Source organism: Leucopleurus acutus (genome assembly GCF_964270905.1).
Source record: "Leucopleurus acutus genome assembly, chromosome: 1".
In the NCBI taxonomy this organism is placed as follows: domain Eukaryota; kingdom Metazoa; phylum Chordata; class Mammalia; order Artiodactyla; family Delphinidae; genus Leucopleurus; species Leucopleurus acutus.
Window position 1 is genome coordinate 62,962,413 of NC_139142.1, and position 17,425 is coordinate 62,979,837.

At 42.5% G+C, this 17,425-nt stretch overlaps 1 protein-coding gene across 1 annotated transcript in view; it reads right to left on the bottom strand.

Annotated features, from left to right (window-relative positions):
- Positions 1 to 16,164: 16,164 nt before the first annotated feature.
- Positions 16,165 to 17,425, bottom strand: part of PRORP (protein only RNase P catalytic subunit) — a 128,317-nt gene continuing 127,056 nt past the window's right edge. The window contains exon 8 of the mRNA XM_082844645.1: positions 16,165 to 16,419. Coding sequence (XP_082700771.1) covers positions 16,288 to 16,419 — 132 coding nt within the window. The 3' untranslated portion in view covers positions 16,165 to 16,287. The remainder of the gene's footprint in view (positions 16,420 to 17,425) is intronic.

Genomic DNA, 17,425 nt, shown 5'->3' on the forward strand with positions numbered 1-17,425 from the left:
TGGAGGGTGGGGAGAGCGGACCAAAGGCTTTCGATGTGCGTATGCGCCAGCCCCGTGTGTGGGCGGCTTTAAAATGGTTGGTGAAGTAAGTTCTCGTTGAGGCGGCTTATAGAGCTTTCATCTAGAGAATGAATTGACTATAGCAAGAACAAAAAAGCTTTCCGGGGCCAGGAGTAGTGAGTTGCCTGTCTGTGGGATCGCGTATTTAACAAGTCTCTCGTTAGTTTTGGCACCTGTATATCCAGCCTGGCTCTGGCTTGCTGGCGTTCTTCTAACCTCTTTACCCAGACACTTTCCTTCCTGCTACTAGAGGGAGAAATAAATGGATTGCAGCTGCTCCTGCAGCAGCCGTTAATTTCAGGTATAGAAGGGAGCGGGTTCTGCTAGCCACTCCAGAGCAGAGTTTTCTGGCCAGGCAAGATCTTCCTTTGGCCAACAGCCCCCGACAGTTTTGTCTTAAAAGTGGAACTGGGGTTGAAATATAGGTATAATACAGGAATCAGTAGCCTTGATTGATAATGAACAAGAACCGAAGGGAAAGGCTCATAGCAGGCCGGCGTTAGATGAACTAATGAGAATAATACCCAAGCAGGCGAGGTAGCTCCGGAGAACAGCAGGTGGCTTTTGGAACTGTAAAATGTGCCTATTTTGACCTACCTCAAGGCACGCTCCTATTTAGTGAATATAAAATGCAAAACAGATATTAAGCTAGTGTCGCCCGCCCCCTCTGCCCAGTAGTTTGTGCGCCAGGAAGGCCAGGTATACCAAGATTTCTGGCACTTCCATACCAGCTGTAATGAATACTGAAGTAGGGATTCTTACCTCTTTAATGTATTTTCTCTTAAACTCACTTTCCATTTAAAAGAAAAAATTTGGTAAGAGTTTGTTATGGAAGTTCCGATTTCTCAAGAGTGTTTTTTAAAAAATAAACTTCTATTTCATTACTGAAAAAGAAAATTCAAAACTGAAACTCGATTAAGAAAATACTAAGTGCAGACATCATCTCTGGCACACGGGGTACTTTCCAGCTCTGGCTGATTCCCAAGTGTACTGATAAAAGTTGTCCCTTGCTTCTGGTTTAGGTCCCTATCCTCAGCACCAACTCCTCCTGACCTTTTGAGTACTTTTTTTTTCCTCAGACACTGAGCAAGCCTCCTAAACTGTAACTCCTACAGTTTACCTGAAGAGTCATAGATAAAATGAGTTCTCTGTAAGGCTGCTTGGAGGGTGAACTCATTCAACAGCACCCTCTATGCTGATATTTCCTCAAAACTAGGTCTCTAGCTGGATCCTTCTCTGGTGCTGAGTCTTCTCTAATCGCATATATGACATTTTTCACATTGAGACACATGGTACCTCAAAACCCAGCATGTTTAAAACAGAACACCTGGGGCTTCCCTGGTGACGCAGTGGTTAAGAATCCGCCTGTCTGTGCAGGGGACACAGGTTCGAGCCCTGGTCTGGGAAGATCCCACATGCCGCGGAGCAGCTAAGCCCGTGCACCACAACTGCTGAAGCCCGCGCGCCTAGACACCGAGCTCCGCACCAAGAGAAGCCACCACAATGAGAAGCCCGTGCACCACAACGAAGAGTAGCCCCTGCTCGCCGCAACTGGAGAAAGCCCGCGCGCAGCAACGAAGACCCAACTCAGCCAAAAATCAATCAATAAAATAAAACAGAATACCTCATTCCATCTCTTTTCTCCCAAGACAGTTCCTGTCCCTCATACCACACTTTCCAAGTCCTCAGAGCCAAAACCTTGCAGCAGCCTTCAGTTCCCCAAAACTTCCTATTCTTTCCCCATGTAGTCTTTTTTGTAACACAAGCTTTTTAAAAATTATTATTTATTATTATATTTTTGGCTGCACAGTAGCATCTCTTCCTGTTGATCCACATTCTTGGAATCATTTTCTTGAGCAAGATCTCACTGGGTTGCTTCTCTGCCCAGATTTCTTTGAGCTCCTGAATCAAAATCAGCCTTGAGCTTAGCTGACCTTGTACCTATCTTTTCAGCCTTGTCTTCCACTTCATCCTCCTATTTCCATTGCAGGGCTACATTCCACAGCACAGCTTTGAGAAGCACTACCTGATATCCTCCTCAGGCTCTCCCCTTCCCCCGCACTCCTGTGCCTCCTGTAAGGACACTCATTCCCATCTCGTCATCTAAGAAGCTCAGGTCCACCAATCTGACTCTTTGCCCCTATATGCCTAGTGCGTACAACTTGAATCTTTTATTAGCCTGAACCAAATGAAATGACCATTTCTGTAGGTCAAAAGCGTCAAACATTGGTAATCATATGGTTTACCTTAAAGAGTTGTGTGTAGGGGCTTCACTAAAGACTGACAGGGCAGAGCCTGAATACTTTTTATCTCTGTATTCTCTACCACCCCTGGCGTGGGGCTTGGCTCATAAAAGTTCAGTAACTGACTGTCAAGTTGAACTAAAAACTGTAGAAAGACAGGGAACAATTGAGAAATGCTTTCATAGCTGCCTTTCCTTCCCACGTAGACACAACCCGCTGTGAAGCACCCCTGGGTGTTCCCTGCCATGCAATGATGAGATATTTAAAATCACATACACTTCAGGCTGTGAAAATTATTTCACACATTCAAACAAATTCTGATCCTCCGTTGAGGTTGCATTTAAGCTGGGCCCTAAAAGAGGCATAGGATTTTGGATGGCATATACACATTAATACCCTAAAGGATACTTCCTGGAAGGAGCCGACCTCATTTTCAATACAACACAAACTGAAAGCTAGAATTAGAACATCAGGCTCCTTGAGGGCAGTGGCCACATCTGTTTTGCTCCCCGGTGTACCCTCAGTGCCAAACAGTACCTAGCATGAAGGAGGTGCTCCGATCATTCACTGAATATGCATTCTCACTGTTTGGGTTTTCTACTATGTTGACCTGTTTTTATTTGAAGAGATTTGTGAATAAGTGAAAAATACAAATCTCAAAACCTAAAAGGCTAGAGATTTTATATTAGAATTTGAGGTTTTTCCACAAGGCCAATGGATTCCTCCGGGAAATCTTTCAGAAAGACGAACCCCTTGCTGATTCCATTGCTAAGGGAAATCCCCAGGAAGCAGACTTCACGAATATGTGCCTTGGGTACCAAGCAGCAGCTAATCTACTCACCCAGGTGGACTTCCCCCTGGGTTGGGGAGCTTTCACAGAAGTCTGGGGACCAGTGCTCCTGCAGCTTTACCACAAGCCTATGGGGGCAGACTTGCTGTGTCTGTATGGAAAATTTGACCTTCCTCTCTGTTGGGCCACCAAGTTAGACTTTCTGAAATGACTCTCTGGTTTTTTGAAAACTTTTAGAGATGACTTGACATCTCGTGAGTCTTGGAAAATCTCCTGGGGGCCTCCATTTGACAAGGCCCACATTCTCCCCTGGGGGTGGAGGTAGGTGGAAGGTAGGGGTTACCCACAAGGCAAAGGTAAAAACTGGCAGTGTAGATTCCCAGTGACTGCAGACATGCTGAATCACATGGTGTTTAAAGGCAAGATAAGAATTTAGCCCTTAGCTTAAGACGCTCTGCTGGTGGTTTCAGTGAGCCAGGGAATATAAAACTGAAGCTTATCTGTGTTTCCATGTGATATTAGCAGGTGTTGAAACAGTGGTAATAGAGTATCTTAGGAGAGTTAGGATTCCCTGATGTCAAGGGGCCCCAGAGGTCAACTGTGGCCACAACAGAGCTAGGGATGTGGCAGTTCTGTGTGGACAGTAGAAGGGAGGTAGCTCCCTGGTCAGACTTTGAGCCATCAGGTGCCTCCTCAGGGGACTGAGGGCAAGAACCTAGTTCCATTCGTATTTCTCCCTATCTGTATCTTTCTCATACCAATAGAAACCCTAAAGCTCTTCCTGTACCCCAGTAGCTATGGTTGGCTACCTAGGAGTTGTCAATCTGTTTGAGTCTCGGGGAAAAAGAAAAGGGTGATTTCTTTGTACTCCAGTTCTATAATTTATGGGCAAAGGAGAGGGACAAATGGGGCATCAAACATGGTGTGGGAAGTGCTACCGTGACATATGAGGTACTTGGTTATGCTTCTACTCAAAAGCTCTTCAAACCATATTCCAATAAGGCAACACTCCCCAGCGCTCTCTCCCACAACACCTAATGTGGTTCTCTCACCCTCCAATACCAATGGTGGGTTCAATATGGTGTCTATCAACATAGCAGTCATACAGCTATCATTTCCCTGCTACTCCATCCTTTCCTTTCCAGTCAATATAATTCTGTGTCTGGATTCTGTCAGTCATCTCCAATAATGATAATGCTGTCCTTTGATTTGAAAGGGAATAAACTTGTAGCAGCTCAACCCAGAGGACATTTAACTAAATCTCTCCAGGAACCACTTCTAGAGAGCCAAAACCTTTAGCTTTCAGGTCACTCTTGATTTTTAGCTATAACAACTTCAGTATAAAGTTGTTATACCTAAAACAACTCTTACAACTTTTGATGTTTCTCTTGTTTTCCCAAACTCCCCCTTAAATGAAAACCCAATGCTTGACTGATGACTGAGCTCTTGTTTCTGAAAGCCAAGGACTTTGAGAAACACTAAGAATTCTCATGGGTCTCCCCAGAATACTGGAAGAAGCATTGGAAGACCCCAGCTGGCTTGGGCTTAACCGTTGGTGGTTTTTAACATACAACTTCCCCTTAAGCATGATAACACAGGAAGCCTTTCATAGCTTGAGAGAACAGCAAATGTTCCAGTGAAAAATAAGATGGGGAAGGGAGGGGTCTGAGTCCTGAACATGGTCAGGCTTTGCTTTGAGTGTCAGAAGCACTGGATTTGAATCTGAGCCTTGTCAGTGATCAACTGGTGGCCACCACCTCGGTTTCTTCTCTCAAACAGGTGAGCACGCTGTACCCACCTTAAAGGCATGGAGGAAAAAAATATTAAGCACAATGAAAATAAGTCACCTACTAATAGACTTTAACTCAGCTTCTCTCTTTGTGAAAGGAGGGGACACTGGTGAATAAAGCCTGGATCGTTGGCTATTTTGTTTTGATCTATCCCTAGTACAGAAGGAAGCCAAGTACTGCACCAGCCTGTACTGCACTCTGCTATTGTTCAGAAGTGAAACTCATTCTGTTTTCTTAACTTAGAAAGCAGCCAATTCTTACTCACCCTATCCTGCATACATGCAGCCTCACTCATGACTGTGGACGGGGATGGGAATCGTAAGCATCAATAAATTCACTGAGGGCTTCCCTGGTGGTGCAGTGGTTGAGAGTCTGCCTGCCGATGCAGGGGACCCGGTTTCTTGCCCTGGTCCGGGAAGATCCCACATGCCGCGGAGTGGCTGGGCCCGTGAGCCATGGCCACTGAGCCTGCGCGTCCGGAGCCTGTGCTCCGCAACAGGAGAGGCCACAACAGTGAGAGGCCCGCATACCGCCAAAAAAAAAAAAAAAAAAAGTTCACTGAGATTTTCACACCCATGGTGTATCCCCACATCTTGGTGTCTTTATGAATGTTATTTGACTTTATTCACTCTGCTCACTACCCCCAATCTCACCCCACACCCATTTCAGCCCCCTAATCGGGTGGGGAAAGGGTGGTGCAGAAGTTGGTCAGGCACCGAGAGGATGAGTCAAGAACAGAGAGGAAATAAGACTCAACAGCCTTCCTTTCAGCCTGGAGACACTTCCTCTTCCTTGAGGTTTCCTAATTGGCTTCCTCTAATTCCTGTTTTCTTACCGCAAAATTAAGTCATCTCTGGTGCTCAGAGGAGCCAAGTTCTCTTGAGACAACTGGGGGAGAGAGCAAGTGAATGAGGTGTCTGATCATTATAACCAATATTTTCAGGCACTAATTGAGAAACTAGTTCTTGAGAACCCAGGTATTGATGGGAAAGCAAGAGAGTGCTCCAGTGTTATGTTCTACTTGCTTTGAAAGTACTTGATAAACCTCAACTGAGATCCGTGAATTTCACCCAGTGTGCAATTCATCCACCGTGGTGAAACAAAGGCAATTTCAAAAATCAACCATAGACAACAGACTAAAACATTTTCAATATTAAAAACTCTGCAATGATGTCTTGCAGGTGCAGAGCAAATTTTATTCCAGTTTTCATGGTCCATGTACAAAATAGATGCCTAATAAATAAATAGTTAATTCATTTAAGACGCGGGGAGGGGTTTAAATGGTATAATTAAAGAGGGTGGCATTGAGAAGTTATCATTATTTCTTGAGGGTCAGTTGAAGCATCAGACACCAAAGAGTATGTTCCTGAGCCGGCACACACACAAAATACCAAGGAGCAAGAGGGGAATTCACTCAAAGGAGAAGTGGGAATCAGAGGTAAAAATCAGGAAGACATTTTCAAACAACTTCTCCAAAATAATTCAACAAATGTTTATCGAGCCTCTTCTAGGGGTAAGCCAGCTGGGCTGGCTGCTCTGGAGACACACAGATGAACCAGACGGAGAAGAAATTTCAGTGGGGAAGAAAAATGAAACCCAAATGAGAGCAATACTAACACGAAGCAGCACATGATATGTAAGGCAGTGTCCAACAAAGCGCTGCAGATGGGAAATGACTTTGGCCAAAGGGAATGCAAGCCACCTGCTGAAAGAAATATATCCGAGCTCAACTTGGGAGGAGAAGCACTCTGACAGGTGTGTTCGCTATTAGGAACAGTGTGAGTGGCACCATGATGCAACATGGACTCGGGGTGGCAAGAACAGAGAAGCAGAGGAAGAAAAAAAGAGCCTGTGTTTAGGTTACGGCAGTGGCTTAGCTTGACTAGGACACAAAAATGTTCTGGAGTACAAATGCAGGGAGGAGGCCTTGAATGCCAAGGAAAGGAACTTCTGCTCTGGTTGGAAGGCAGTGGGGAGACATTTGACATTTTTGAGTAAGGGAAATGGCATGATTAGAATTATGCTCTCAGAAGATAAACTTGGTGGCAGTATTTATGATGAACTGTAGACGGGGATATCAATCAAGAGGCCATTGCTAATAGAACCAGTGACTGTTTGTGAAGGCCTGAACTGGGGTAGTAGTTACAGAAACGGAAAGGAAAGAAGGTGCCAGAGACTTTTTAATAGCTCTCCGCCCATTATAAAAAGTGATACACTATTCATAGCAATTACTATTTGTAATAGGCAAAAACTAGAAGCTATCCAAATGCCCATCAACAGTAGAATGGATAAATTGTGGTATATTCACACTATAGAACATCACATAATAATGAAAATGAATGATACAATTACATGTGACAACAGAGATGAACCTCCCACAATATTGAATGAAAGAAGCCAGCCACGAAAGAGCAGAGCCTGACTGATTCCATTTACATAAAGCACAAAAACAGGCAAAAGGAATCTATACTGTTGGAAGACTGGACAGTGGTTACCTTTGTGGAGGCAAGAAATGATGGAAGTGAGCGCAAGGGGGCATCTGGGTTCTGGTAACAAGCGTGATGAACAGACTGTGATAAAACTACAATCTGACTTTTGTTCTCCCACTCTTCCTTTCATTTTTCCTGCCTCTAGATGAAAACTCGGGTATGCTCCCTTACTTTTCCATTCCTCTTAGATAATATGCAGTGCTACGGTTACTTTAACAAATGCAGTATCGATTCAGAAATTAGAATATCCAGTTCTATACCAATAGATTCCAAACAGCACTGCATCATTTGTATTCTGTCAGCTTAGGTCGGCTTCGCACTAAATCTTCCAGTGGAAAGGGGTGGGGGCATGGTTGACTTGTCCTCCCTAATCACTCCTGGCTCAGCTCCACCCCGACCTCCTTCACACCCTCCACATGCCCCGCCCCAGCCAAGGTGGAGGATGGGCAGTGGAGGATGGGTAAGGGTGGGTGGCTCAATGCTTTCTAGGCCAAGCAGATGTTTATAGCTGGAGTCTCTGGTGAGCCTGACAGATGGTTAAAGCTGATCCTTCTCCGCTTGGCCACTCTTCTAAGGCTCTTCAGTGGTTCTCTGCTGAGCCCATCAGTTTTTATATGTAGGTGGCCACTTGCACTCCTTCTTCAACCCCTGGCCATCCCGAAGTTCCCCTCCAGCCCAAGACAGCCTAAGGCAACTCTCTTCCCACCTATCTGGCCCCCATCAGGAAACCTGCAGTGCCAGGCAAGTCCAAGGCAGTAGCCCTCTCTGGCTCGTTTCCAATGTCTCTTGTCAGCCCTGCTGTCATCCTGCAGCTTTTGCAGAGTCAGGCCCATCCACAGAGGCTTCAGCTTTCTCTGAAGTCCTGGGTTCCCCAGACTGCAAGAGGAGCTCCAAGTATTCCTACTGAGGCATCTTTCCCGGGGTCCTGGGGTCAGAGGGTACCTAAGGAACCAGGAGCCTGGCCACAGCTCTCTACAAGGAAACATCTTTATCTTTTTCCTTCCTCTGACTCTTTGATATCTTTGGCCTGGTTAAGGGGCCGGGAGTTGTGAGGCAGATTCTCCTTTATTCTTTTTGTAAATTCTGCATATGTACTGTCTGCCCCACACTCACCTGGGAATCTTGGTTATCTACTATATTTGTGCCTCAGTGGAAACTGAGGCAGAAAGAGTCCTATTCTAACATCCTATTACACATGTAACAATTCAGATTGTGCAGAAGATGAAGACAACTAAAAATCAACCACAATCCCAGCATGCAGAGATACCTATTAACATTTTGGAATCAACAAAATATTATTTCTTTCAGATACTTTTCTCCAAATGTCTCTTTCCTTCCTTCCTTCCTATTTAAAACATGGGATCATATTAAACATACTATTTTGTAGATGTTTTGTCATTTAACCCATGCCAACACACAAAGTATCATTTTAATCACTGTAACGTTTAAAATTATATTTATTTCTTCCCTCCCTTGTTTTGAACATTTCGTTATTTCCAATTTTGTTATTATTATCAATAACATTATTATGAAGAATATCTTCATGTACAAATTTTTTAAAAAAGGATTATTTCCTTTGGAAAGGTAGTTAAGAGTTGAATAATTAGACTACGACAGACATTTTGAAGATGGAGTCAACACAATTTGCTAATTGATTAGGTATGTAAGTAGGGGGAAATGAGCAGGAAAAAATAACATAAAGTAAGGCAGGAGGTCACTCTGTTGGGGTGAAGATGAATTGTTTTCACTGTGGTTGAGTAGAAATGCTCAGCTGCAAATGTAGAATTGGAAAGAAAGCAGGGCTAGAGATGGCTCCTTCCTCTGAGAAGTTTGGCTGTTAAATTATCCCTAGGGAAGCACAGTTTTGTCAGGCTAGAAGCCAAAAGTATTGTAGTTAGATGGGGGAATGAGCCCATGGAAAGAGATTACCTGAGAAAACAACTTCTCAAGTTAGCAAGAAAGGATAGTATGGAGGCAGTAGAAAAAGTAACCTAGAAGAGGGAGAAAAGGGTGAGGAAAGAAAGTTGCTAGAAAGGGCAAAAATTGCTGAAGAGTCTCTTAACAGATGGCTTTTAGTTCCTGCTTAAGTCATCTGCTGAGAGTGAGAGTGGCCAGGTTATGATTCAGGACCTAGAATCATGAGTGTTGTACTATTATTATTATTTTTAAATAACCTTGGAGCTCATTTGAGACTGCTCAAAATACTACTCAAAAATATGGTCTGCAGCCTTGGCATCACCAGGCACACCAGACCTGAATCAGAATCAGCACTTTAAACGAGATCCCATGTCCATTAGAGTTTGAGAAGTACGCTGGCACCCTCTTCCCCACTGAAAAGGAAATGGAGGCTGCAGGAGATGAGCTCTTTTCAAGTTAAGATGGCAAAAGTTGGGAGAGCTCCTTCGGGGAATTAACAGGGAGTTCACTGAAAGGTGAAACAAAGGACCTTCAAATGGGAATGAAGTACTAGTAGCATAATTTCGTGACTTTTCTAGCAATACTATGCGATAGGAGAGGAGAAAGTGGAATGGTATGGGGCTACCCAAAGTTTGGTTTAGAATTGATAAGATGGGTACCACAGGAGGTGAAATGAATGAAAGAATCTGAAGTATTACTGAAGTCATCCATGAAATGAGTGGTTTGAGGATGGAGTGGGGTGAGTAACAAGGCAAGCAAAGCCAGATGCAGATGGATAAGAGAGGCCTCTAGGTGAGGAAGGAATGGGCCTAAGAACAGATCTAGGAACTGGTGGTCGGGATGAAGGAGTGGAGCAGGTTAAGGAGGTTGTAGGCAAAATGAAGAGCTCCAAAGTCTGATATCCTGAAAGTGGAGCACTTTTAAGTAGTTTAAAAGATCCAGGTTGGCATCTCACAGGGGGCCGAAAATCATCAGAGTTTAAGTGGATAAGAAACAATGAGACCAGAATATGGATGGTGTTGAAATCTCTGGGGATAGTGGCAGTGGGAGTGGGAAGGAAAAAAATAATCTACTGACATTCATAAAGCACAAACTGTTCAGTACTGATTTCCTCACAGAAACCTCCCTTGCTGTATCAAAGAACAAAAAGAGCCAGATGATTTACTTAAAAAAATAAAAAGCTCCCTATCTGTGTCAAGCAGCAAAACTTCCTCAGGCTTTCTCTTCAAATACTTGGTCTGACCAGAGTTTATTTCTTTAGGAGTTGGAGATCAGAGGGCCTAACTTGGAAAAGACCCATTTCTTCAAGGATTTGAGAACTCCTGCCAGAAGAGGGCTGAGTGCCAAAGGACACGATCCTTAATTTGAGCCAGTAGCTATCATCAGGGTGACAGCTTCCTGGAACACAAATTTCCTTCTGAACACAGGAAACCTGGAGGAATAGTTTGTGAGTATACAACCATGCAAATAGTATTTTATGGTATACAGCAATGCCCTAGCTTAACCTGACTGCCTCGTTTTATGAAGTTATATTATGATGTTCAGAGTACATGAGGAAGAAGTGACAGAAGACTATGAGAACAAGGAAAAGTTTCATTTTCTGTCAGGTGGGAAAAAACCTTATTACAAAAGAGCTTATAGAGAATGAGTGATCCTTAAAAAATTATATATACATGTGTGTATATATATATATGAAAGGCATATATGTGTATAAAAACTTAATAGCATTAGACTACTCAGCTTTGGAGCAGAGGATAAAAATATTCAGCTTTGGATTCTAGGACAAGGTCACTGAAAAGGGGAAGAAAATACAAGAATGATTTATTTTTAAAGAATTAGTAATACAGTACATCTTAAGCAATGAGTCTAGGTGAGGGACTTACCTTTCAGACAACCTGCCATAACCACTTCCAAAGGAACCTGTTTCATGGAGGTGGAGGCCCCATATTATCCTCCCAGGCCGGATGCCACTCTGCCCCAGAGAGCCAAATGAGAAGCAGAATTGTCAGGGAATTCCGGACACTGACATTCTTTGTTCTGATGCAGTCATAGAAAGCACAAAAAATCTGTTTTAATAATGGACTTTCATAAACAACAAGGACCTACTGTATAGCACAGGGAACTATATTCAGTATCTTGTAATGACCTATAATGGAAAAGAATCTAAAAAAGAATATATATATATATATATATCTGAATTACTTTGCTGTACACCTGAATCATTGTAATTCAACTATACTTCTATTTAAAAAATTTTTAATACATAAAAATTAGAAAAAAAGAAAAAACACGGACTTTCAATATTTAGATGTGAACTAAACTTGATACTTAGTAATGTTCTAACCCAGCTGAGACTGATACGGCAATCTGAACTGGTCTCCTTAAAATGAATTTATGTCTCTACCATATTAGAAATTGTGATTTCTCAAGTATTTGCTTCTTGGGCTGAATTTTAACTAACATCAAAGAGACTAATGAGGTAATCATTTAAATATGGATGAAATTAATTCTACACCAACTTTCTTGTCAGAAGCTACCAGAAACCCTTCACATAACACTGCTATTTATAATAAATTATCATGGTTATTTTAATAACTTAATCCATTTGATAACAGTGTACTTCTGAGAGTACTCTGGTAGCAAAACAATTTTTAGCTGTTATCAGTGACTAGATAATTGTCTTCCTGTTTATTTCAATTCCTGGTTGAAGGCAAGTTGTATATGTATAGTCTCTGGAAGCATCTGTCAGATCAAGTATTGCCAACAGAGACAAAACTTGGGGAGAAAAGTCCTCAGGGAATCTTTTTAAAAAAAATTTATTTATTTTACTTTTATTTATTTTTGGCTGCATTGGGTCTTTTGTTGCTGTGCGCAGTCTTTCTCTAGTTGCCGTGAGCGGGGGCTACTCTTCGTTGCAGTGCGCAGGCTTCTCATTGCGGTGGCTTATCTTGTTGCGGAGCACAGGCTCTAGGCGCGTGGGTTTCAGTGGTTATGGCACACGGGCTCAGTAGTTGTGGCACACGGGCTCAGTAGTTGTGGCTCGCAGGTTTAATTGCTCTGCAGCATGTGGGATCTTCCCGGACCAGGGCTCGAAACCGTGTCCTCTGCATTGGCAGGCGGATTCTTAACCACTGCGCCACCAGGGAGGCTGCCCTCAGGGAATCTTGAAACACCATAACAGAAACATGATAAGAGAAAATTAAAGATTATTTCTCAAGATTTACTGCATTTACTTACTCATTGGTGTTCGCGTCTCCCGTTTTTTGTTTTTGTTTTTTTTAGTTTTGTGGCATTTATTTTCATTACATACAGAGAGAATATTCTCACCATCTCCCATATTTTCTTTCATCCTGCTGGTTTGAATGGCTTCCTCTAAGTAGGTCTCTGAATGGAACTTCCTTCATTTATATCACATGGACTCAAGCTTGTCATTGGCTGGGATAAGGCAGGGAACGTTTGGTCTCTCTCCTCCACCCCCACACCCCACCTCCTGCCCAGGTGCCTTTTACTCACATCCTTTCTTTTTTTATTTTATTTATTTATTTATTTATTTTTGGCTGCACTGGGTCTTCGTTGCTGCACACAGGCTCTTCGTTGCAGTTGCAGGCTTCTCATTGCGGTGGCTTATCTCGTTGCGGAGCATAGGCTCTAGGCGCGCGGGCTTCAGTAGTTGTGGAGCACAGGCTTAGTTGCTCCGTGGCATGTAGGATCTTCCCAGACCAGGGATCGAACCCGTGTCCCCTGCACTGGCAGGTGGATTCTTAACCACTGTGCCACCAGGGAAGTCCCTTAGATCCTTTCTTATCCTTGTTCCCCTCCAGCCTCCTGTAGGGCTGTGGGCTTTAGAGATGCCTCATTTCCCACTACCCCTCATTTCCCAGCTAATTCCCACCTAGGGTTGCCGGATGTAGCAAATAAAAATATAGGAGGCCCTGTTAATTGTGAATTTTAGATAGGCAGTGAATATTTTTAGTGTAAGTATATCCCTGCAATACTTGCGACGTGCTTATATAAAAAATTGTCATTTATCTGAAATTCAAATTTATTTGGGAGACCGTATTTTATCTGGCAACCCTACTGTCACCCTGGGGTTATAGGAGGCTCCAGCAGCTGCCTTGTCCCACTTACTAAGAACTCTTAGTTCTGCTTAAGTCCCAGCCCTGAAAGAACCCAAATCCAAATCCCACAATTTCATCAGAGTGGTCTATGTTCCTCCACTCCCAGTCATTCCCACAAGGATTCCCTTAGATGTTTCTCACTCTAGAAATTTCAAGTTGCTGAAGGATGGGCAAAGTACCTGATCTACACTTCATTTAGCTTTGCCCTCAAGTATCCCGAATAATTTTGATTTTTAGCAAAGATAAGACTCACCATGATAGGCCAGAATTCAGGTGCCTACATAACATACCCTTCCTTTCCATGCCTGCTCTAGAATGAAGCTATCAGGGAAAAAGAAATCTAATGTGAACACATATGCATTTTATAGCAACTTAGGACAGTTTTTTTAAAAAGCAAGAAACCTGCTAAAGGAACAGGGAAGCAGTAATTATATTCAAGTGCAAACTTGAAGAGAAAAATTCATTTAATGTGAAGAACAAGGCACCTGAGGTGAGGTAGTCCCAGCGGAGCCCTGGGAGAATGAGCTCAGGCTTCTCCTTCGTGATTTTCTCTTTACTGGGTCTGAGAACAGCAGGAGGAAAAGAGAGTATAAATTCAGGAGCATGCCAGAGGGAAGCACAAAGCATTTTAGACACACTTTTCAGTGGCAGAGTCAGTGCCCTTTCAAAGCTTTCATTGTTCATGGCTGGCCAACTTTAAAGATACTCTCAATCCAGGGCACAGGTTTTTAAAGAATTCCTTCTTCCCACTGTGTCTGGGACCTTGAATTAGACAGGTAGCTTTTGTCTCACTCAGGTGATCAGAATACAAAAGGCAGCCTAAGTGTTGGGTACCAGCTGCCTCCATTCAGAGAATCCCTGAACTCTCCAAGGTCCCGTGTCAGTGCCATTGATTCTGAGCGCCCTAGAATTGCCCTGCTCCCGGACAAGTGACAGATGCACCTCAATTTACCTCAAGCAGAAATTAGGGTTTTGTTTTGGAATGGTATTAAAGAGTTCAAAAATAATGTAGTTTCTCTAACCCAATTTTCTACCCTGATGAGCCACCATGGAAACGTGGGCCCTTGAAGAGGTCATCCTGCCTGTTCCCTTCCTCTCATTCTCCCCACTTTCTCTTATGTGGCTAACAAAGTTTCTAAATCTACATACCAGATGCTCTACCATTCAGTCTATCTGAGTTTTTATGAACTACTCTAGTCTAAGTTACAGTGTACAGTAGAAGAAAGACTATTTGACTTGAGAATCAGAAGAGCTGGGTTATGGTTGAAATGTCTCTACTAACTAGCTGTGGGATCCAAGGGAGCCATTGCATCTTCCTGGATCTATTCCTGCTCTATAAAATGCGACTGTTGGACTTTATGTTCTTCAAGGTTCACTCCTGCTCTGAAGTTCTACGATTTTTTTTGTATCCTCTCCCATCTCTAGAGCAACTTGTGAGGAATTTGCATTAAGCTTTTAGACAAGCTTATTTAACAAATGCTTTCTTTCCTAATTTTCTTAAAACTAGGGTAGTTTCTTAAAAAAAGTTTAGCTCGCTGCAAGCACAGTGTTCTAAGTAGGTAGTTCATGAAATCTAGAAAATAAACAGGTTGGATTTATGAGAGCTTTCCGATTCTCAGCATCTTTCAATGCCCTCAATTTATCAGGCACTTGTCTGGAGAGCCCCTTCCTCTAGGGGGCAGCAGTGTTGACTCCAACAATGGGGTAAGGAGGTAAAACAGCCCCTCCTCTGTTTTTCCTGGATTGTCTCTCTGTGCATAATACACACCTTACTTATATCCATGTACATTGTTTGATATAAATGAAGTCATTGTTTTTTCATGTAAATAACTTTTATGCTAACATACTTTTTTCAGTTACGTTGTTGTAAATGCATCAATTTTAAGTGTTTAGTGTGATGAATTTGACTAACACATACATACACCTATGTCAGCACCACTCAGAACTTTCCATCACCCCCACAAAATTCTCTTGTGCCCTTTTCCTCAGGCAACTAGTATTCTGATTTTTATCACCATAGACTGGTTTTGTCTGCTCTTGAATATCAAATTGTATAGTACGTATGAGTAAGGAAAGAACTGTTATGAAGTGTTACAGACACGAATATTTTCAGCTAAAATCAAGGGAGTAAAACAGAGAGGCAACAACTTACTCACTTTGGTAAAGTAAGTCAAACTTGATAAAATGAAAATAATCTATATACTTCAGAAAGCCCTCATACCAAGTGATGGAATTAATAGTGTTCACAAAATGTTGAATTAGTCTGGAAAAGGCATTATAGGATGAAGAAGAAACATTCATAATCTAAAGAGAAGGAATTGCCCCCTTTCCTCCAACCCAAATCATTGGGTGATAAGTAGAAGTTGCTAATACACCTCTGACATCTGGGCCAGCTCATCAGAGAGGACCACAAGTGATTCAGTGTCGGAAGGAGATAACATGAGAGGATGAGATGATATCAGAAATGGAGAAAGGGTTTACAAACAACCCAGAGCCCAGGGCCAGATGGATTGGTTCTGCTATTGGTGGACCTGGAAGGGTAGCAAAATGGATACCAGAAGACCCTGTTGCCCAAGTAAGCGGAATAGCTGGCTCAATAGGAGAAAGGTAGGTATCACTCTGCACCAAGTTCCCCAACTTTGGATAAGCCTCAAATCCTAACAAATGTTAGGGGAAAAAATGCAACCGGTTATGAAAAGATATATCTTATTTAATTAAAAAATCAATTTATTGATATGCAAACCAACTGGACCAAACAGGACAAACTGGATCAGACAGGACAGAAGCAATGCTCTAAACAAGCATCAACCATCAACTTAAGAGCTCTGATGTCAACCAGGAGGACACCCAAACACAAGTTTAGCATGGGGGTAAGAGTCTTTATGTCTTCCGGTGAAGGCAAAGCCATTTGGTTGGCACTTCGTAGGAATATCTTTCCACCACGTCGTCATCATAAGGTATGTGCCACGAGTCTCCCGTTGTTTGCACCACGGTGTCATAGATGAGAATATGCTGTTGAATTTAAAAGGGAACCACACATTGAGAACAACACTAAAGGAATACCTAGCCATTTCCCTTTCTCTTCTGACAGCTTCTCAGTTTGCTTCAGAGATGTATTCTCTGTCTTACTTAACAATGGATTTTGAAAGAGCAGCTAATTCTGTGAAGATGAATGCCGGGCGTGGGGGGCCGTAGGGGGTGGGATAAATTAGGAGTTGGGATTGACACATACACACTACTATATGTAAAACAGGTAAACAACAAGGACCTACGGTATAGCACAGGGAACTACACTCAATATTTTGTAATAACCTATAATGGAAAAGAATCTGAAAAAGAATATATATATATATATATATATGTGTGTGTGTGTATACACACACACATATATGTATAACTGAATCACTTTGCTGTACGCTCGAAACTAACAGAACTGTTAGTGACTGTATCTCTGTGGTAATTTGATACCATATTTCCTATAAATGTTGTTTTACATATTTTTTGACCACTGGACCATATTTATCATTGGCTAGTGTATTTTTCTGTAGTAACTCGCCTTTAGATTTTCTCCCTTTGCTTTCACACAGGAGGAATCCTTGTACTTACAGGTATTTAAACTAGAATCAAAAAAGAACTCAATTGAGACTGTGCCACAGCAGTGGATTAAACAGGAAAAAGGAGTTATTTAGCAGAAATAGAAGTTATGATGAACCATAAGGAATAAGGAATTTTGAGCTATTGCAAATAAACAGGAGAATAAAAAACACATATGAGGATTTGTAATTGATGACATAACTCATGTCACAACTGATGACATTCCAGGTGTTTTCAATATGTCAATTAACGTGGGGTTGGCCTATGAAAACTTTGCTCTGGCAGACTCTGTGTTTCTAGGATCTGGGTAATTCCAAATACCAAACTAAAGCTGAGAAAAATAAAACATTGAGGGACTTCCCGGGTGGTCCAGTGGTTAAGACTCTGTGCTCCCAATGCATGGGGCCTGGGTTCGATCCCTGGT